At 55.1% G+C, this 21,260-nt stretch overlaps 1 protein-coding gene across 2 annotated transcripts in view; it reads right to left on the bottom strand.

Moving 5' to 3' along the window:
• Positions 1-4,709: 4,709 nt before the first annotated feature.
• Positions 4,710-21,260, bottom strand: part of ARRB1 (arrestin beta 1) — a 73,856-nt gene continuing 57,305 nt past the window's right edge. Inside the window, exons 5-16 of one of the 2 annotated variants that reach the window (XM_065882133.1) lie at positions 20,464-20,660; positions 19,047-19,106; positions 18,187-18,254; positions 15,883-16,018; positions 14,927-15,011; positions 14,437-14,509; positions 13,308-13,445; positions 12,049-12,132; positions 10,825-10,848; positions 7,594-7,664; positions 6,764-6,815; positions 4,710-5,429 (exon numbers count right to left, since the gene is read on the bottom strand). In XM_065882133.1, the coding sequence (XP_065738205.1) occupies positions 5,318-5,429; positions 6,764-6,815; positions 7,594-7,664; positions 10,825-10,848; positions 12,049-12,132; positions 13,308-13,445; positions 14,437-14,509; positions 14,927-15,011; positions 15,883-16,018; positions 18,187-18,254; positions 19,047-19,106; positions 20,464-20,660 (1,100 nt within the window). In that variant the 3' untranslated portion in view covers positions 4,710-5,317. The remainder of the gene's footprint in view (positions 5,430-6,763; positions 6,816-7,593; positions 7,665-10,824; positions 10,849-12,048; positions 12,133-13,307; positions 13,446-14,436; positions 14,510-14,926; positions 15,012-15,882; positions 16,019-18,186; positions 18,255-19,046; positions 19,107-20,463; positions 20,661-21,260) is intronic. The other variant, XM_065882132.1, reaches the window with a different exon arrangement.

Below are 21,260 nucleotides of genomic sequence, written 5' to 3'. Positions count from 1 at the left end.
TCTCTGGAGGAATCCTGCCTTCATAGGAGGGACTTTTGTCATAAAGTCCTCCCTTGGCATTTCTTTTACTAAAGCTGGCTGTATATAAAGAGGAACCTAACTCTAGTTTCTCTTCCCACCACGCTGTCCATCTGCCATCTCATTGGCCTGGGCCGGGGGAGTGGGGTGTCACACTGGGGCACAGACACAAGTCCTGGGGTGGGGCTGGGCCTCTTTGCTTCCTCCGTGGTCCCCCACAATGCCTGGGCCAAGACCCATCCTCACAGCACCAGGCCCCCGCCCAAATGAAACCCAGGCCGGAGCTTCAGTGGGGGTGGGCTACAAAACCATCAAGTGTGTGTGTGTGCACGCGTGTGTGTATGCGTGTGAATAAGCAAATGCTTGGGCCTGGGTCTGTGACCCAAGTTCCAATAGGACGATACTTTGTATTGGAATGCTAGAGTCATTCCAACAGGAAATGCAAGAATAGAAGCTGGGCTTGCTGGTCTAAGATCAAACCTCAGAATGGTGGTTTGAAGAAGTTTTTCTTCAAAAGAAAGTTTAAAGGTGAAACCTCAATAGGCAAGACAGATAAAAGCAGAGTTGTTCTGGTGGAAGTGGGAATGGCAGGGAGGGCTGGAGACCTATCCTTGGCCTCCACCCCCATTCTCCCACCTTAGCAGCCCCTGACAAAGCTCTGTGGCACACCAGGGGTTCCACAGCACCTGGTTTGAAAACCAGTGTGTCAGAGTCTACGGGTCATGGGTCCTGGGGATCTGTGCTTTGACTTCCCTTTCAGGGTGAAGAGTTGGGAGAGAGTGATGGGGGGAGGATGCTCCCCCTTCAACGGGCCTCTCTTTGAAGCCACTGTGCAGTCAGCCTGCAGGGGAGTGGTAGAGGTGGGGATCCTGCCCCATGGGTAGGCCATTCCAGTCCTGGAAGGAGAACAAAAGTGAGGGAGCTGCCTGGGCCAGGAAAGCAAAATGCCAGGCCCAAGGCAGGCTTATGCACAAGAGTCGGGGGAGTCTGTTTTGGTCCTTGTTGACTTTAAAAACCAGAACAGGTATAGGCCTACGTCCACAAGACCCTATAAGAGTCCAGGATTGGGGCCTAATGCCTTCCTCTGGGATGGGTGGAGGATGTCCAGCCCCCAGTCGCTGGCAGGAGGGAAGCTGCCTTTGTGGGCTGCTGAAATGACCGGGGATGCATCAGCTGGGGCTCAGATCTCAGCGTAAGAGGCCTGGGTTTTCCCCAGACGCAAATCCCTCCCAAGTGTCACCAAGAAGCGACAACTGGCAGCTCTGGTTGATCCTGGAGGGGGTCTTACACTTTGAAGGGAAGGGGCAAGCAATTTCTATTCCACTTCACCCTTGGGGTTCTCTAGTGGGGTAGTGGGGGGGTGAGCACCCCTGGGCCTGGGGGACGAGGCTCTCCCTAACCTGGGATCAGATCCAACGCTCCTGGCCTCTGACACCAAGGTGTGCCCCTGCCCGCCCCCCCCCCCACCCCACCCCAATCACTGACACAATCCAGTCCAGTCTGTCTGTCTTGGTTGGTGGGACCACTGCCCGGAGACACAGCATTCCTGAATAGTATCTGAATTTCCCTCTCGGCTGGGTCACCAAAGCCAAACTGGCCTCGTCTCATCCTGGCTGACCTCTGCCTAAGTGACACGGGAGCAAGAGATGAAGATGGCTGGGAAGGCTCAGCCAGCGGCAAACTTCCTGTGTGACCCTGGGCTACCCACCCCCGCCCCCCGCAGCGGCAGGGCCACAGCCTGGGCAGCCATGTGCAACTTACAGAGCTGACTTGCATCTCCTCTGGGCCTCACAAGTTCCTCGAGTTGGGTGGGAAAGGGATGGCTGTCTCATTTTACAGTTAGGGAAACCAATCCCAAGAGGTTGAATGAGTTGCTCAAGCTCCTCAGCTGGGTGGTAACAGCCAACACGGAGAGGCATCGTGGACTCGCAGGCCAGGGTGCTCTTCACGGCACCACGTGGGACCAGCTTGTCAGCAACTCCCCCAGCTGAACCAAGACCCCAAGTGAGCCCACTCTCAGTTTGTCTGGGCTCTGAGACTGAGAAGGCCCGTGGAGTCCAGCCAAAGAACTCTGTCCTTATCTTCACGGGGACTGAACTCTTCTCTAGGTTGGAAGGCTGAGGAAGTCCAGCTGGCCGTCTGCCTGCAGACTTTCACCCCGAGTCATGCTCTCCCTTCCTGCCCAGACTGCTATCTACATGCCACCCGCATGGCCCACTGCAAAGTCTCAGTGTGGAGAGGCATGGTCAGCACAGGCTCCAAATGTGTGGACAGAGAGAGCCAGTACTGTGGGCTGGTGCCTGGAGCCCAGTGGGGCTCCCCCACCCCCAGTTTCACTCCAAGGGTTCCCCTGGACAGGCTGACTCCAGATGGAGAGGGGCCCTGCAGAGAAGAACTCAGTCATGCTTAGGGACTGCAGGAGAAGCGGGGTCTGGAACCAACCAGAAACTTGGCAAGATGATCTGTATGTTCTTTCTCTCAGGAAGAAGCCTGAGCATCCCACTGGGCTGCAGTGCATGTCTGTGCAGGAGGGCGCCCAGCCCAGGGGCAAGTGGGGCTAAACTCCAGCCTGTGACCACTCAAGAAGCTGTGCATTCCAATGTGGGTGGAATCCACCTGGAAGGGACACCATTTCTAATTCACATCAAGGCACCATACAGACTAGCAGCGATCATGGAACCCTGAATGCAATGGCCCCCTCGCTACTTCCCGTAAAACTTTCCCTTGACCATGAGCTTCCTGAGCACAGGGGCTGGGAGTGACCCAACTCTGTGTCTCCAGTGCTCAGCACCAAGTGGAGAAGTTGTCAACCAAGGATGGTTAAGCCAAATTCAAATGAACTTGACCACTGCCCTTCTGCAACCCTGGGCCCAAAGAGTAAATAAAAGGCTAAATGGGCCCATGATGCTTCTTGCAGCTGGAGAAATTTCAGTTCAACACTGGGATAAACCCAATATGGTGAGTGTGATTTTGAGGCGGAAGGAGGTCAAGAAACCAGCCTGAGAAAGCTTTTGTGTGACCGGGTTAGGGATGGGGGAAGAGGTCTCTTTGTAGGCAAGTGATCACCCCAAATCCTAAAAGGTCTTATACCAGCCCCAAAGGTTCCAGAGGACAACCCTGAAGAGCATATGCTTGCCATGCATTGTTCCAACAACTCATTAACTCTCCAGCTGCCCAAATGAGGTACAGACTGCCCAGCAGGTTCTGGGAGGGGCTGGGTGCAGCTGGGACCGCAGAACTGGCCATGGGTGTGTGGCTGCCCCAAGCTGACTTGGTTCTGACTTGGAGTAGGGGTCCCTAGGGTTGAGTCTTCATGAGATTCAGAAGGGAAGGGCTGGGGTACAGTGCCAGGCACGTGAACTGGGTAATTTCACCATGGAACATGGTTGCTCGGTCCACCCCAGGAGGGGCTGGACTGAAAAGCGTTGAGCTGCAACTTGTACAATAAAATTTTGCCGTCTCCCTTTTCACAAGTATGGGACAGTATGGGACAGGGATAGAAAGGAGCAAGAGATCCCCTTGCCCTGTGAATCAATATATTTGCTTGGGTATAAGGTAAACTTCAGGACATCCAAAGGGGGGTGTGAAGTACTGGAGGGCTTATCACAAGCTCTTCCCCCACCCACCTCATACAAGCTCTGTCCTTCTGTAACACTCGGGCCTTAGGGCCAAGCAGCTCATGCTGGCTATGGCCACAGCTGGACATCACACAACCCCTCAGGAGCCCAAGAAGGGCCTTTCTCAGGCCTGGAGTGGGTGTGGGGTGGTGGTGCTAGGTGCTCTCCATGGCCCTGCCACCTCTGGGGTCCAATGAATCCTCGCTGGTTGCAGACAGATCAGAGTCAGTGGCTCTGGCTCCACCCACCAGACCAGAAGCTCTAATGTTCACGAATTCTTGGAGGCAGAGCTGGGAGGGCCCTTTGTGATCATCTGGTCAAATCCCTTGGTTTTCTAGGTGAAGAACTGAGGCCCAGAGATGGAAAGGAACTTGCCCAAGGTCACACAGTAAGTGAGCAGTAAAGGTCAGACAAAAACAGATACCTTTTAACACTTTCTGCCTCATTGTCTGCCTGCCCTGTTGCCCTGGAAATGCCCCATGTCCCAATCACACCAACACTAGCCAATGGGTACTGGGTACCCATGACACTGGGAACTACTGGGGTGGTCATCAACTCCCCAAGGAAACAAAGGAGTCCCCCCCCCTTCCTTTTAGGTGAGGGCATCCTGATGGACCCTGCCACCTTCTGGGGAAGGATCCTCTTTGACTGTGGGCACAGTGACCTCAGGTGCTCTCTCCTAGCCTGCAGGGGCAGCCCAGCCCGGCCCTGGAGAACTGCAAGGGCAGGAGGACACCGGTGGCCCTCACTTCCCACACCAGTAATCACTTCGGGGTCACTGATCACTCTTAGGTCTACAAAGGAAGGGAGCTGGGCAGACTCTCATCCTCCCACCCGGCCCCCATCTCTCAGAGTCACCCTTCAGGAAACCTCTTCGGGACCTTGGTGCTTTCTGAAGACCCCTCTCTCCTCTCTCTCTTTCTCTGTGCATATTTGTAGATAGGACACACACACACAAGATACAAGGCAGTTAGGATATTACATCCTGACGATACTGAAATAGACTTGGGCTACTTCACACAATTTGCCTTAGACTAGGTAACTGCTGGTAAGAAAGTCAGTCCAGCTACTTTGTTCCATACCTGGGGTCCACAAACCTTCACCAATGTCACTGTCAGTCACAGAGGGACATGGGGGGGGAGATGGGGGAGGAAGGGGAGAGGTGTTTGGTGGGTCCAAACTGCGAAAAGAACCGCATGGAGAATCTATCCACCAGTCTGCCCCTCCCAGCCAGAGGTTGGCCTTCGATTCGGTCATGTTTTAGCTGCCAGAACTGTGTTAATCACCTGGGACGGTGGACATCCTCTCACGTGTCTTGAGCCCCCATCCCCGCCCCTCCAAGCCCTCGCGCCCCATCTTCCCCTTTCTACTCCCCATCCCAAGTCAAATTCCAAGACCAGAGCCATGTTGGCCTTTCTGGGGGTCAACAGGAAAAGAGGGGGGGATGGAGAGGTGACTGCAGTGAGAGTGGTGAGGGTGGTGCACGTGGCCCTGTCGGCATCGTGACGGGGCCAATCCTGAGGCCAGAGGTTCACCACCGTGACCTGAAAGACCACTGGGGCCCCCCCGGTAGAAGCTGGAAGAACAAAGGGGAGGGGGAACCAGGGCAGGAAGAAGACAAACAAGCATCTTAGTGCGTGAGCGCGGACCTGGAGCTGCCCGGAGGGAGGGCCGGCCCCAGTCTATCTGTCGTTGGGCTGTGGAGAGCCGGTACCGTCTTCCTCTTCCTCTTTGTCATCCTTCATGCCTTTCAGTCTCTGGCGAGCAAAGTCCTCAAACACAATGTCGTCGTCGCTGGTGGGAAAGACAAGGAAAATGGGTGTGTTTGCAGGGCAGGGAGAGTAGGCTTATCCAGGGGCTGGAGAGCCTGCACAGCCAGGTGGGACCCAGAGGCTGGCCTCTGGGACTGGCCTCGGATAGAAAGGCCTGCCAGGCTGGCACATCTGGATGCCCATCAATGACAGTGGGACCAGCCAGTTGTGGAAATACCAGAGGGAGGCATGAGTTTGCCTTAGGGCTGGAAATTGACCTGGTTCTTGAGGAGTTGGGGTCAAGGGACACATAAAATTGGGAGGGGGGGTCAGTGTGGCTGGGTTAGGGCCAGAGGAGGAAGTTATTCCCACAAAGAGGCCAGGCCACCAGTAGTTTCACAGCATATTCTATTCTGAATCCCCCAAGAACAGGCCCAAGGAACCCCATTCAACCACCCGAAGAAAGCACTCCTGTTTCCTGCACAGGAAGCAGTGGGCCTGGCTTGGAAGAGAAAACCCCTTTTCTCCAGGGAAGTGTCAGCTCACACTCTACCCTGAGGGATCTTGGATAAGACAGGGTCTGTGGGGGGCAGGGAGGGGGGTAGGCCAATCTAAATAGGGGGGCAGAGAAAATGTGGGTGGGAAAAGAGGGTGCCTGAGGGGGTTTCAGGGCTAAGGGCTGCTTCTAAGAACAGTAAGTTCCCTTCTACTATAAGACATGTCCACATAGGCCCACCGAAGGCCCCAGCCCCACAGAATTCAGCCAGCCGCATGGGGTGTCCTCATGGGGTGACTTAAAACCCTATATCCCAAATATCTCCTGGGGGACAAAGGAAGTGTAGGTTTGGAGCTGGAGCGAGAAATCTGCTTGGCCCTGGAGGTATTTCCTGATGTTCGCCCAGGTCCTCCCCCTCTGGCCACTGGTGACACGACAGCCTTCTACCGCAGGGGAATCCACATTGGTCCTCGGGAGTCAGAAGCAACAAGATCCCCAGGAACTTCCCCTCCCTATGGCCTGATTCCACTGGTTGGGTGAAGGCCAGGCAAGAGAGCCCCAGCCCAGGGCCACAAACCAGCCCTGTGACAGCCGAGCAGGTGCTGTGGATGGACGAACGGACTGACGGACGTGCAAGGACGAGGGAGGAAGACAGACCCCACCAAGGCAGGAGGAAGAGGAACAGGCACCGAGGGTCCTTCAAGTCACATGCAGGCAAGCGGGTTGCTGAAGAGGCGAGCAGAGGCAGCTCTCAGCAGACGGGTTAGACCAGCTGCTCCTCAGGGGTTAATTAGCATAAATGCAAATAACCAGGTAGCCCCACCCACCTCCCAAGGCCCGCCCCGCCCCCCCAATATGTCTGCAGGCAGGGTTTGGCTTACGTGGTGTCAAGTTCTATGAGATTGGTATCTACTGGAGCCTCGTTCTCTGGAACTAAACACAGGGCAGACGAGCGCCCATGGGTTATTGGTGAGTGGGCAAGTGGGCAGGTGGGCACAGGTCCCCACCCTGGGACAACTAAGCTAAGATGGGGAGGGAAAGGAGGAAGGGGAGTGGAGAAGGGGGGGCTGGTCCCTGGTCTTGGTAACACCTCGAATAACCTTAAATGCAGGGAGGAGGGCCCAGGGAGGGCCAGGGAGGCCCACAGCAGGCCCAGGAGAACAGAAAAATCTCTGGACCCTGCTCCTTTTGGCACTTCTCCAGCACGACTTAGATTCAGTTGTCGCATGCAGGACTGTCACTAACTCTAATACAACCATTTGTTCACATTTTCACATTTCTGAACTTGGGGTATGTTTACAATCAATGGCATTTCAAAGTTTAATTGTGGGAACACTTTTCTTTCTTTGTGGTACATACTACAATGTTTCTTTCAACTGAAACAGTCTTAGGTTTAATCTGGTATCACTTGGAAAAATCATGGGGATGGTGTGTCCAGGGATCATCTTATCCATGCAGCCCCTTCTGCTATGACTGGATGCCAGACAAGGGCTCCAAGCATGGCCTGTGCAGCTCCCACCACCAACCCCAGCCCAGAGAGAACAGAGCCAGACCTCTCTATCTCCTGAGGAGTCAGATGCAAATAGGAGTGTGGGCCTCACAAAAGATCCCGTGAGCTGGGGAAAAGGCGTGACCCTGGGCTGAAGGCTGACCCAGAAGTAGGTGGGGTGATAGGGAAACCCCATCCCAGTGACCCACAGATTCTGCTCACCTTCCCGATGCGGGGGTTCCTCTTTGGGCTTGGGGTGCATTAGGGTGAAGGGCAGCTCCACAGCCACGTCACTGTAAGAGACCCAGACCAGTTGAGCCTTGAATCCAGTCCCAGGCTGTGAGTCTCAGTGCCCTGTCACTTTGAGGACTGGGGAGGGTTTTACGGTAGCTCTGGGCCAAGAGGCAGGAAATCTGGCCCCAAGACCCGGTTCCACCACTCTCTGAGCATCAGTCTATCTGGGAGTTGAACTGGGAGATTTCTTCTCCTGGCTCCAAAAAACATGGAAACTTCCCCTTTCCTGAGAAGGATCCCTGGATTCCCACGAGCTGGGAGGAGGCACAGGGGTGGGAAAAGGGTTGCCCAGGGCAGTGAGTGTGCATCTTGCTTGCTGAGTGGCTCCAGAGGTGCCCTGAGTCCCTGCTGGCCTCAAATGGCCACAGCCAGCCCAGCCTCCCCTGACACTGCCCTTCCCAACTTCCTGGTTGGAACTCCTCCCACCCTCACTCTGTCTTATCTCCCAACATCTCCAGGGGGCTCCTGTGAAAGTGCTCAGGTGGCCCTAGCCCCCTGCAATCTAGATGATGCACTGCTGAGGTCAGCTTAATCAAATTCAAGCTAGATGGGACCCAGGCCCCAGCACCGTCTACATTGTGCACAGAGCCTTGAAGCCGTGTGGGGATGGAAGGATGGGAGCCGTGCTGCTACTGGCTAACATTTCTGACTGGGCCTTCTCTCCCCTTAGCCCTGATGGACAGAATAATAACAAGAGCAGAAACTCATGGTACTGACTCTGTGCCAAGGAGGAGTCTACTTTTTTTTTTTTCCGCCTTGCTGCTCAGCTTGCAGGATCTTAGTTCCTTGACCAGGGATCGAACCTGTGCTCCCTGCAGTGGAAGCGCAGAGTCCTAACCACTGGACTGCCAGGGCATTCCGCCAAGGAGTAGTCTAGAGTCACTCATTTAACCTTCACAACAACAATGTACAGGCTGGGAAATTGAGACCAAAGAGAGAACGCAGCATATCCAAGGCCGTACAGCTATTAAAAGAAAGTGACAGGGCTTCCCTGGTGGCACAGTGGTTAAGAGTCCACCTGCCAATGCAGGGGACACGGTTCAAGCCCTGGTCCGGGAAGATCCCACATGCCACGGAGCAACTAAGCCCGTGCGCCACAACTACTGAGCCTGTGCTCTAGAGCCCGTGAGCCACAACTACTGATCCCGAGTGCCACAACTACTGAAGCCCGCGCACCTAGAGCCCATGCTCTGCAAAAAGAGAAGCCAGCCAATGAGAAGCCTGCGCACCGCAACGAAGAGTGGCCCCCGCTCACCGCAACTAGAGAAAAGCCCGCGCGCAGCAACAAAGACCCAACGCAGCCAAAAATTAAATTAATTAATTAAAGAAAGAAAGAAATTTTTTTTTTTAAAAAAAAGAAAGTTACAGACTGAGGATTCTGACTCCCTAATTCACACCCTTAACCCTGTGTGATAACATCTCAGAATTGAGAAGGTGATTCCACCCACCCTCTTTCTCCACTCCAGACAAAAGCAGCCCTGAAAGCTCCTCCACTCCACTTAGGTGGTATCACCCTACAAGGCCCTGTCAACTGTGAACGCCTACAGGCACATCATCTTACTGACTTTGCTGCCAGGGGCCGGTTGAGAGGAGGATGGGGCAGGGGACGGAGGGGTCAGGGGTATAAACTACACAACCAGAAAGGGCTGTTCCACCAGCCCCACCACTCACTGAGGAACACTTCACATCTTTTTTTTTTTTTTTTGGTACGCGGGCCTCTCACTGTTGTGGCCTCTCCCGTTGCAGAGCACAGGCTCCGGACGCGCAGGCTCAGCGGCCATGGCTCACGGGCCCAGCCGCTCTGCAGCATGTGGGATCTTCCCGGACCGGGACACAAACCCGTGTCCCCTGCATCGGCAGGCGGACTCTCAACCACTGCGCCACCAGAGAGGCCCCAACACTTCTCATCTTTAAGTCTCACTGAGCTTATCTGGAAAACGGGGCTAACTATACCTACCTTCTAGAGCCATTTCCAGGAGGTGATGTAGGTAAAAGGCTTGGTTAAACTGTGAAGCTTGTGCCTGCCAGAATTATTGCTTCCCCTCAATAGGAACATGGGGGTCTCATAAGGCTACTGAAACAATTTGGCTTTTTTTTTTTTTTTTTGCTTTTTGCTTCCAAAGGGGATTGCTTCTCCAGGTTCACTTGGAAAAGTGAGCTATCAGAATGGAAGCTGGTGGGGGCTTCCCTGGTGGCGCAGTGGTTGAGAGTCCGCCTGCCGATGCAGGGGACACGGGTTCATGCCCCGGTCCGGGAAGATCCCACATGCCGCGGAGCGGCTGGGCCCGTGAGCCATGGCCGCTGAGCCTGCGTGTACGGAGCCTGTGCTCTGCAACGGGAGAGGCCACAACAGTGAGAGGCCCACGTACTGCAAAAAAAAAAAAAAAAAAAAAAAAAAAAAAAGAATGGAAGCTGGTGGAAGATTAAGACTGCCAACCTTCACTAAAGCCATCCAGAATACAGATGGAAGAATCTGGACCTTAACCTTCCACCAGGCTATGAGCAGTCAAGGGCAGGGGGTGTATCTGATTCCTCTCTGGGAGCTCAGTCCCCCTCACAAGGCTGGGCTCAAGTATGGGTTCAGGAAATTCTTACTGAATTACATTGAATTGAATTTCACCTCTCCAAATGGACTCAGTTTTCTTGGATGAGCAATAGTGGCACCTTGTGACAGGAGGAAGCAAAGCACTGGGTTTGGGGCACAGGTATTTTTGGAATGCACGTGGATCCAGCTGGCTCCAAGAAGCCTTGTCTACAAAGGCAGGTCTCAGGACCTCTCCTTGACAACACTCAGCCTCATTAGTTAGTTCTCATTAGTGTAGAAGTTTGAAAGACACAAAGCCTGCATTTCTCCAAAACATCCTGTAAAACAGACTGATTGGGGGCCACTCCCCAGATAAGTGGAGCCAACTTTGCTGTCTGCAAAGGTCCTTGTCACTTGGGTAGGGTGGAAGAGCAGGGCGAGGTTTGAAAGGAGAAACTGCACCTCCCCAGTCCCTCTGGAGAGGGTCCTAGTCCCGGCACAGGCCTGAGCCTGGCAATCAAAAGTGACCGCTAAGATTCCTTCCAACCCAGTGCCCGTGATTCTGGACAATCAGGACAATGGTCTCTGGGCCCTTCAGGCAGGTGAGTGGATCAGGTTGAAGGAAGGGACTTTACCTGGATGCAAGATCTCCCAACAGGCTGTGGGTGGGTCAGAGGAGGCGGGAGAAGTGGTCAGGAGAGAGTTCAGAGAGGAAGAAAACAGAAAGCACGTTCATTTACCACCTCTGTTCCCCTTTGGGGTAGATTAGATCCTGGGACACACTCTACCCACCCCAGTTGTAACTGCTCGTTCAGGGACATACGGAAGTGTGAGCCCTGCGTGGGGAACTGGAACCCAGGCCCGGCTAAGCCAAACTCCCTGCGAGGGGAGCCCCAGGGTCATTATCTGTAAAGGAGACATAAAAGTTAACCCCTGTGCTGCCTGCCCTGGGGAGGCTGGGGCTATCCAATGGCAGAAGGAAGCACTTTAGGATTCCCCAAGGGTTCCTCAAGAAGGAGCCTGAGGCAGACTGTGGGTCCTGCAAGAGTCACAGGACACGGGATTTGAGATTTGTGATTCTGAGTGTCCTATAATATACGGTCCATATTACACACTGTCACCTGCACAAGGCATTATTCTAAGAATAAAGGAGACTCGATGTCTAATGCTATTAGCTTTCCAAAGAAATTTATGAATTAAAACAAATCCCTCTGACAAATTAGAAATCCTAATTCTAGGTTTATAACAACATGTAGGCCCAACATATGGAGAAAAGTGGGAGTTCTTTCTGAGCTTCCACCAGACAATGCTCCAGGTAAGGGAATACGTTTGGTCTACCACCATGACCCCAGCACCCAGTCCGTGACCTGAGATTAAGGAAGGAGATTTCAGGAAATGTGTGTCTGGGCCTCTGTTTCCCCATCTGTAAAATAGGAGAGTCGGAGCATCCCCAATCCAACTCTGGAATTCTGAGCTCCTTGAGCCATTTCCCCAGCAGATCAGCCTGGGTATGAGTCGGGGTGGGTGCTGTGCCCTGAGGTGTGATGACAGACATGGCACCCCTTGTAGACCCCACAGCACAGACTCTGAGGAAGCTTCCCCCCACCTCCCACGTGCCCAGACTAGCGATGGGGAAGAGGAGGAGGAAAAAGAGGAAGAAGAGGAGAAGGGGGGAGCAGAGAAAGAGGGGAGGGGCAAGAGAGGGGCCAAAGGCCTCTGAAGTAGAAGAGGGAAAGGGGAAGGAAGAGGATTCAGCTAAAAGGTCCAGCAAACAGGCAGAATGGGGCAGCGGGTGTGGCCATCAGGGACCTCCCTGCTGCACTTCGGGGTCTGGGTCTGGGCTGGGCTGTAGCACTTACCCTCCCCGAGACACCACCAGCTTCACCTTCACTTTGTAGGAAACAATGATGCCCAGGATCTCCCGGTTGGCTCCTTCCCTCAACCTGCAAGGCGACACAGGGAAGTCGGTTCACAGGGCTTGCTGGTGGGCAAGACCCGGCAGGATGGGGTGCGGTGTGGGTAGCGGCCATCGGTCCCTTTCCTGGCCACTCAGCCGCCAGGTACAGGCAGAGCCCAGTGCCTGAGAAAGGCGAGGTCTGCTCTCAGGGAGCAGGAACTCAGAGCTCTGGCTTCCGAGTCTGGCTTTGAACCCCTGCTTCCCTCCAGGGGCCTGAGTCCCAGCAGTGCTGTGCGGAGCGGCTCTTCCTGCTCTCACGTGGATTCCCTTTGTCTCACTCCTGAGCCAGAGAGGAGAGGGCAGTTGGCGGGGGAGAGGAGGGGAGTGGGTACCAGGGAAGACCCTGCAGGAAGTGATGCTTTAATTAGGTCTTGAAAGCAGGTAGGATTTGAGCCAGGGAAGAAGAGAGCAAACACTCCAAGGGGAGATGGTAGCATATGAAGGGGCGGGTGAGACAGCGTTTGGGCTGGAGTGGCGGGCAGCGGTGCTGCAGAGGTGGGTCAAACCCCCAGGAAGGGCCAGACCTCAGCGGGCAGGGCAAGATGGGTCCCCACACCCCCAGGTCTCCACTAGAGGAGGGTGGCCTCAGGGAGTCAGTGGTGACCGTGGGAAAGGAGTGACCCTATGTTATGGCCCTGGGATCTCTGCCCTCCGGGGACACCCCCATGTGTGGTTTAGCCCAGCTCACCACCCTCAACTCTCCAGACTCCCCAGGCCTGTCCTGATTCACCCTCTCCTGCTAGGACCCTTCCAGAAGCCACTCCCTTCCTTCCTTCCTTCCAGCCTTGCTCTGCCTCAGGGTCACACTCCATCCAACAGAAGACATGAAGTCAGAAGCTCCTGCCTCTTGCACGAAGCCTTTCCAGGTCGCCCTCCCCTAGGCAAGCCAGCAGAGCCCAGCACTGACTACGAGAGGCTGGTCGAGTGGTCCATCTTGCTCTCTGGGGCACCCCTGGATACGGGTGGGGTTGGGGGACAGCTTCTCTGGCAGTTCAAGCTCATGAGGACAGGCCCTGGACAATGCTTGGGGAGAGGGTAGCCTGAGCCCACACTGGCACTGGTGGGACCAAGGTGGGTGTGGACCCGTTTTGGGGAAGGGTAGGGGAGCCAGTGGAGGGGGGGACATCCAAGAGCCTGGGACTAGGGAGGGTAGGTCCTCACAGGGTGCTGGAGGCCAGGTTCGTGTCCTCATGTTTGAGCTTCCCGTCCAGGGCGAGGCCCCGCTTCTCTCGGTTGTTGGCCAGGAAGGGGGTCAGCGTGTAGACCTTGCAGAATGTCGAGCTGGGCGCCACTGTGTCACTGGGAAGAAGGGGGACCGATGTGGAGATGCCCCCCAGAGCCAACCCCAGCCCAGCCAGGTCACAGAGCCCGGCCCTGCAAGTCCCCCTCCGCCACGAAGGGGCCACATGGGCCAGGCCCAGCTCTGGCAGGGAGACCACTGCCACCCAAAAGGGGCACATCTCTGCTCCATGTGCAAACAGCAATGACTCTGGGGTGATCCAACAACTTCATTCTTGGTTTGTAAGCAGGTGCAAGTTTTTAAAAATTCAAGGTACTGCTTGGCCCTGTGCTGTTTGGCTAGGATAATTTTTTAGTGGAGACAGCATGGACTTTTTCTTTCCCTAACACATTATTATGAAAGAATTTCAAACATACAGGAAAACTGAAAGAATTGTGCAGTGAACACCCATATACCCACCCCCTGGGTTCCACAATGAAGACCTTATTTGCCTTATCTCATCTCCATCCATCACGTGTAAGGTGTTTGGATTGTTCAGTTTTGACCTGCTTCTGCTCCATCCGCCATCCCCCTTCTCAACAATGAGCGAGCTGGGGTGCAGTAAGCCTCAGAGTCAGAAGAGCCCCAGCTCTGCCGCCGGCCAGCCCTGTGAGGCTGAGCAAGTCACCTCTCTGGCCCTATTTCCTTCCCTACGTACTGGGGTCAGCAGCAACCCCAACTCAGAGGGCTTTGTGCAATCTAGGTTTCCAGTACAGTGTAATTATTCTCTTCCCTCCATAACCCCAGTCCTCTTAGATTCACTAGCTCTTATTTTGTCATTCTCGTTTTAGTGGGTCTTTTCCCTGACTGTGGCATGCATTTCCTTATAGCTAAACCAAGTGGATGGTTTCTAAAAGGCTGTTCAGGGTCATTTACACTGAGCGGCAAGGAAATCTGAGGCCCGGCCCTCTGCCAGGTGGAGAAGAGCCACCTGGACCTGTGACCAGACCTAGGGCTTCTCTTTTCCCCACCGGATCCCACACGTCCACAGCTGGCCTTGTGCTCACTTACTCAGCCTCTTCCATGGCCACAGGGCACTTGTACTGCGCTGTGTTGAAAAGGCAGATGTCTGCATACTGGCGCACTGGGGAGGAAGAGGGAAACAAGGTGGGGTGAGCCAGGCTCCCCGAGTTGGGGATGTTCAGCCCCAGGCAACAGCCAGTCCACCAGAGCTTCTGCAGGAGATGGACCCATCCTCTACGTGGCAGCTCAAACATGCCCACTCCTTCCATAAACAAAAATCTCCCCCTGAAGGACAGCCCTGGCCAGAACCCAGGGAACCTAAGAGAAGAGGGGGCTTCAACAGTAAACTCATTACCCCGCCAATAAGCAGCCTGTGTTACCAGCCTCAAAAGCCTTACCCTTTGGCTTAGCAGGCCTTGGGCTTCTCAGTGGGCCGGTAGTTATTTACAAGGCTGTTAGTGAGGGGACAGCCTTCAGCTACCCCGACCCCTGGGAGGAGTCCCCTTGCCACCCCCGGGCCGGCCCTCTGCCCGAGTACCCGAGATCTTAATCTTCTTCACTGTCTTGTTGGTGTTGTTGGTGACGTGGACGTTGACACTGATGGGTTCTCCGTGGTAGTAGATCTGGGAGGTGTAAGAAGGGAGAGGGATGGATGGGAAGCCTCCAAAGCTTTAGATGACGAGGAGGGAGAAGAGGCCCCACACACATCTCCTGGGGTTCCCCAGGCCTTGGCCACTCTGATATTGGCCCCAAGTTCATCAGCCACTTCCCACTGATGCCACTGGGCATGTTAAACTTAAGTTCCTTTGTGGGACCTTGAAAGATAATTAAGTTAGAAGGTGATACTCCTGTGTTCCACTCCGGGGTTGGCCACCAGAAGTAACGATAACAGGAATAATATTGGTAATGAGGGTGAGAGTGGTGTGACCTTGAACAGGTTATCTAAGCCTCAGTTTCCCCCTCTGTACAATGGAGGGACTGGAGTAGGTGATATATCAAGTCCCTGCCGGCTCTGGCTGCCTGGAAGTTAGACCCAGGAGGGTCGGGAAGAAGCAGGAGAAAGGTGGGGAAGGGCTGATGCACTCACTGAGGGAACCTGCTCTGAATCCTCATTGAAGAGCCTCAACTTGCATCTTGGCCCAAGCACTTGCCTTCAGCTGCCCCCCCCCCAAGAGGGAGAGGAGGTGCTCACACTTCAAAGGGGGATAGGGGTGCAGGGAGATGGCCAGGACCCAGGACCTTTCAGGAGGTATGCTGACTTCTGAAGTCAATCGCACCCTTCGAGCTCATGCCCCACCTCTGCCACGCCTTTAGTCCCCAAGAGGCTTCTCCAAATCCTCCAATGGAAGTCTCAGATTCCCTGAGCCCTGTGATCCTTGGGCTGGAGGCAGAAGCTCCCAGCTGAGGAGGCCCAGAGGGCATGAGAGAGCTGGGACCTGAGGCTCCAGCCCTGGGGGAGCGGCCCCCACCCCCTGCCAAGCCCGAGCCTCCTACCTCCTTATCCAGGGAGGCCTCCAGATGCAAGGGCTTATCCGACATGAGGAACTGCCTGGTGGTCTCGGCTGTGGGCTGGGGGCCAGGCCTCTCCGGGGCGTACTGCACCTTCCGGATGATCAGGCGCACAGAATTCCTAGTGGAGATGGGTAGAGCAAAAGATGACCAGAGTCACCTGCCTCCATCCTCTTTCCTTGCGACCCTCACATCCTTCTCTTGCTGAAGAGACTGCCATGGTTCCCATGACCTTGGACTCCGGTCCAAACTGCAGAGTTTGGCATAGGGCCTTGTCACCATCTGGTCCCACTCCAACCTCCTCCATCTTGTCCCCAGCCTCCTCCACTTCTTCACTATCATTCTCGATGGTCTATCTAGTCCTATTTCTGAAGCTCTGCTTATACTGGGTCCCAGCCTATAACACTCTCTTCCAGCCTCTGTCCTCATTTGCTTCCTTCCTCAAGGCCCAGCCAAACACCTGCTCTACCAGGAAACTCCCGAGATCCGCCCACTCTGATCTTCTCCTGGTCCGAACTCCCTCCCACCACATCAGAGGCCGAACCGTCCCACGGCAGCACTTCACGTGGATCTGTGTGCTGGTAGCCAGCGGACGCTAAGAAAGCGACTGTTGTTTCACCTCCTGCATCTCTCATGTCACCTAACAGTGTGAGTTCTTTAAGGACAGACGTTTTTGTCTACATTGTTCACTACTGTATTCTCAGTATTTATGACAGTGCCTGCTGCCATATAATAAATACCTGCTAAATATCTATTAAATAAAAATATACACAGGGAACAAGGGGCCCATGCAGAAACGGGGCTCAGAGAGGTGAAGGAGTTCAATGAGGGGGAGTGCATTCAGGCAGGGGGAGTAAAGAGGATAAAGACTCAGTGAGAGGATGGAGGCCCAGAGATGGGATGGGGCTCAATGAAGGTGATGGGCTCAGGGAGGAAACAAGGACACGAAGATTTGGTGAGGGGATGGGACTCAGTCAGGCAGTCTCCTGACTGTCAGGTGTGCTAGGTATCCCGGCATCCCTCTTTCTCAGCTAAGCCACCTCCATTCCCTGAGCTGGATAGCCGGGGCTAAAGTCCTAGCTCTCCCCATGTTAACTATATGACCTTGAGTAAATTAACCTCCGTGCCTCAGTCTCCTCATCTGTAAAAGGGTGACAACAGCAGGACCCACTTCTTAGGGTTGCTGTGAGGACTGAATTAGTTCATACATGTCCATCACTTTGAACTGTGTCTGGTGTCTAATAAGCTCTTGATAAGTGATAGTTGCTATATCATTATTAGTAACTCCAGCGTGGACTTAAAATGTCCCATTGGTGGTAAGTGCTGGCTCTCAATGCTGCCTCCTCTTCCCTGCTCTGCTTAGGCCACCTACCACAACCTACAACCCCCTTCCTTTCTTCTGATCTCAGGGCTTAAAAAGAAAAGGGGGACAGAGAAGCAAGGGAGAAGGATCCCATCTCCACACACACATAAGCTGCCAGGCTGGAGTTAGAGATGTGCAATGCATCCTGCGACCACTAGGTGGCAAACTCAGCCCGCTCCCTAAGAGGCTGCAGCGCCCTCAGGAAGCAGGGTGCATCAGAGCTGGGGGCTGAGGCCAGAGCCAGAGCAAAGCCTGACCCCAGGAGGGGCAGGTGTGAGCGCGGGGCTGGGCAGCTCACCCCAGAAGCCAGGGCCAGCTATTTCTGGCTGCTAGCTTGGGCTCTCTGTATGCCCAGGGCTGTGTCTCTCCAGGAAAAGGTTTCCCCTCTCTGACATACGGCTGACCTCCTCCCTCTGCCCTGGGTGGGTTCACGTTCTCCCCTTCCCTGCCTTGTTTAGAAGCCTCCATTGACACCCCCCTAACCCGCCGCCACAAGCTCCTGCTGATGGCCTCCCAGGAGAACTGGGAGATGGGGGTCCAAGCTGGCGGGAAACATCTTGTTCACTGTTTAAAACAATCTGATTTTCGTTTTTCGTTTTTTTTCCAAAACAAAATTAAAGGACACGTCGTCTGGAGAGGAAGAGATTAGAGGCAGGGAGATAAGGGAAGCGGGTACAGTGGTGCAAAGGGAAAAGCGCTGAGGCCTGAGCCAAGGCAACTGAGCCACCTCCCCCAGGAAGCCCTCACAACCTGCAAGCCTTCCCGAGTGCCCTTTGCAGAGTTCCCAAGGCTGGAACGTGAGGCCCCTCCTCGCACACTTCCAGGCATTGTGACTTCTGTCTTCTTCGGATTTTGCCCATCCTGTCTCCCTACCCCTGCCAGCAGGCAGCCCACACCCAGGCAGGCGGAAGCTGCGCCCTTCTCACCGCTTGTGGATCTTCTCCTCCAGGTTCTCGGCGCAGAAGGCTTTCACTTCATAGTCCACACCGCAGGCCTGTGGGGAGGGGTCACTGACCGCAGAGCCTTGGAGAGGACCGGCTCCCGTGAGCACAGCCTGCCCACCCTCTCATTTAACAAGGCCGCTGGATGGGAGCACCACGTTCCCACGGCCTGACCCCCCCTCGTCTGACTCGGAGCCCTGCGCTCAGCCAGCCGCGGGGCTGCCTCCCCCATCCGACCTTCCCGCAGAGCTGCTCCCCGACCGGGCTCCTCTCCAGACTCCTGCCTGTCTGGGGGGCTGTCCTCATCACTCAGCGAGGCAGCCGCCCAGAAACAACAACAGGCACCTCTGCAGCCCTGTTTAGAGAGCTCCCCCTGACCTCCGGTGCACAGACCCTGCACTGGGCGTGTCCCTGCAGCGTCTCACTCCACCCTCTAGACCGCACGACGAGGCACATCCTACCACCTCCATTTCGCAGATGAGGAAACGGGCTCAGAGATCTGAGGCCTGGGCCACTCATGGTGTCACTCCTCTCTGAGCCTCAGTTTCCCCACCTGTGAAACAGTGATGACTGCACCTCCGCACAAGGTTGTGAGGCCAGCTGGTCTTCCAGAGAACATTCTGCAGACGACACCAGGTCACCGAGTGACCCTGGGCACATAACTGAGTGATACCGTATCTGCTGCCCTGTCTGAAAAGACTGCTTATCTGAGGTGGGATCAGCCTGGCCTAGAGGCAAGGAGGCTTCTACACGGAGGGTTCCAGCACCCTCCCCAGAGAGAAAGCCAGGGAACTGGAGACACAGTGTCCTGGACCCAGAGAGATGCTCCCTTGGGGGTGACCCACCTTCCCTGTGTCTTCAGGCCCCGGCTGCAACGTCACGGAACATGGGAGGTTCGGAGCGATCTGTTGAGAGGACGGACAGACCTGTCACATTCACCACTGACCTCTCTGTGTCTCCCACCCCAGGCACCCATACACACATTCACCAGACCAGGGGACCCTGAGGACAGGCCATGTCCCTCCCATCAGACTAGGGAATTCAGGGGACAGCCCATGTTTCCCCCATCAGACCATGCCAAGCCACGCCCCATGTTTAGACCAGAGGCCCCTTCAGTAAAGCCAAGGATTTCGGTGTTTTTCTTTATCTAAGGGTTTAACCCAGCACAGTCCCCACAGAACAAGAGTTGAAAAGGTCTTTCCATGATGTCCACTGTGGTAGGCAGAATAATGGCCCCCCAAAGATGTCCACATCCCCATCTCCAAAACCTGTGATGTTACCTTAAATGGCAAAAGGAACTCTACAGTGTGATTCAGTTAAGGATCCTGAGATGGGGAGATCACCCTGGATTAACCAGATGGGCCTTATCACAGGGTCCTTAACAGTGAAAGCAGGAAGCAGAAAGGACAGCGTCAGAGTGATGGGATTCGAGAAAGACTGGACCAGCCATTGCTGGCTTTGAAGATGGAGGAGGGGCAGGCTAGGGACCAAAGAGTGTGAGTGGTTTCCAGAAGCAGGAGAAGACAAGGAAACCGTTTCCCTCCTGGCCTCCAGAAAGAATGCAGCCCTGCTGACACCTGATTTTAGCCCCGTGAGACCTGATTTTGATTTCTGACCTCCAGAACTGTAAGATAACACATTCGTGTTTTAATTAGCAGGTTTAATTACTACCAGGTTTGCAATGATTCGTTCTAGCTGCCACAAGAAGCTAACACATCTATAACAGAGAGGATGGCTCTGCATCCTCTCCCCTTCTCTGACCCTCACAGAAAGCCAGGGGATTTCACTGAATCACAGAATCAGAGTCTGAGAAAAAGTTAATTTGAAAATCCAGAATCTTGGGGTCTTGGAGTGGAAAGATGGTCGAGCAGGGAAATCCACTACTTGCCATCCTCGTTTGTGAGCTGGGTTGAAGCAGGACTAGTGGGCAGCCGGTCTGAGGGAGGAGACAGCCTTGTGGTGACCCAGGGGCCAGAAAGGGCTCCTTCTTTCTCTGCAGCAGCCCCGCTCGACCCCCCTTTCTCCCACCAATGACCCGGACTCAGGAGGGTCTGGGGAGTAGCGCAGAGGTAAGGGTGATGCCCCTGGCAGTGGCCAGAGACACTTACCAGGCAACGTAAGTGCCAATGCCCTGGTCCCAGTGTACACTGGGAAACTGGGTGGCACGGCGCTGCTGCCCCAGCTGCCCCCATATGCCTGCCCAGAGGGCTTGCTAGACGTGATGCTTCTGGAATGGGGCCCCAGGGGCTGGCAGTCTCTGACCTCAAAGGTGAAAGGGTAGGCGTGCTCGCCCAGCTTCTTGATGAGGCGCTCCTGCAGCCGAGTCAGGGGTTTCTTGTCCTCAGGGGCTGGCGGGAAGGACTGCACGTTGGCCACAAACAGGTCCTTGCGAAAGGTCAGGCCCAGGACATCCAGGTCCTCCCGGCCGTAGCGGAAGGCGCAGGTCAGTGTCACATAGACTGTGGGAGCAGGGGGCACTAAGGAGGGGCCTGGGAGGGCAGCAAACACGCCCCCCAGAGCGTGAGCCGCAGCCCTGGGACTGGCCCCACTGGAGGCACAGGTCTGTCCCAGAGCTCCTGCGGGGAGGGCTGCGCTGCCCTTGGGATGGGGTGTCAGGTGCCTGGCCCCTGGGAGGAAGTGGGGCTGACTGCTGGATCGGTTCTGTTCTTCTCCACCCCCACTGCAGCCCAGGGCATGTGTGGAGAGGGTCTGACAGGGTTGATAGGGGCTGGGAAGGAGCACAGTGGGAAAGAGTAGTGGGAGGGGAAACAAGTGCTGGGTGGTATCCGGAAGGCTCAGAGTCTTGTCCCACTCACCCACCCCCCGCCCCGCCTCCTGTCCTCCTGCTGACCTTAGACAATTCCTTGACCTCCCCAGGAATCAATCTTCTCTTCTGTACAATGAGACCCTAACTCCTGCTCTGTTTGCATCCCCAGCCTTGCAACAGTCATGATGGATTGATGTAAAAGGGCTCAGGGCATTAGAAGGTTCTCCCAAAATGGGCGCGGGCAGGGCCGCCCCAGGCCGGGGGAGGCCAAGGCACCTGCTCTGACGTTGAC

The sequence above is a fragment of the Phocoena phocoena genome, chromosome 8, assembly GCF_963924675.1.
Source record: "Phocoena phocoena chromosome 8, mPhoPho1.1, whole genome shotgun sequence".
NCBI lineage: Eukaryota > Metazoa > Chordata > Mammalia > Artiodactyla > Phocoenidae > Phocoena > Phocoena phocoena.
The sequence above is the reverse complement of the archived record's forward strand: the minus strand, read 5'-3'. Positions and strand labels throughout refer to the sequence as shown.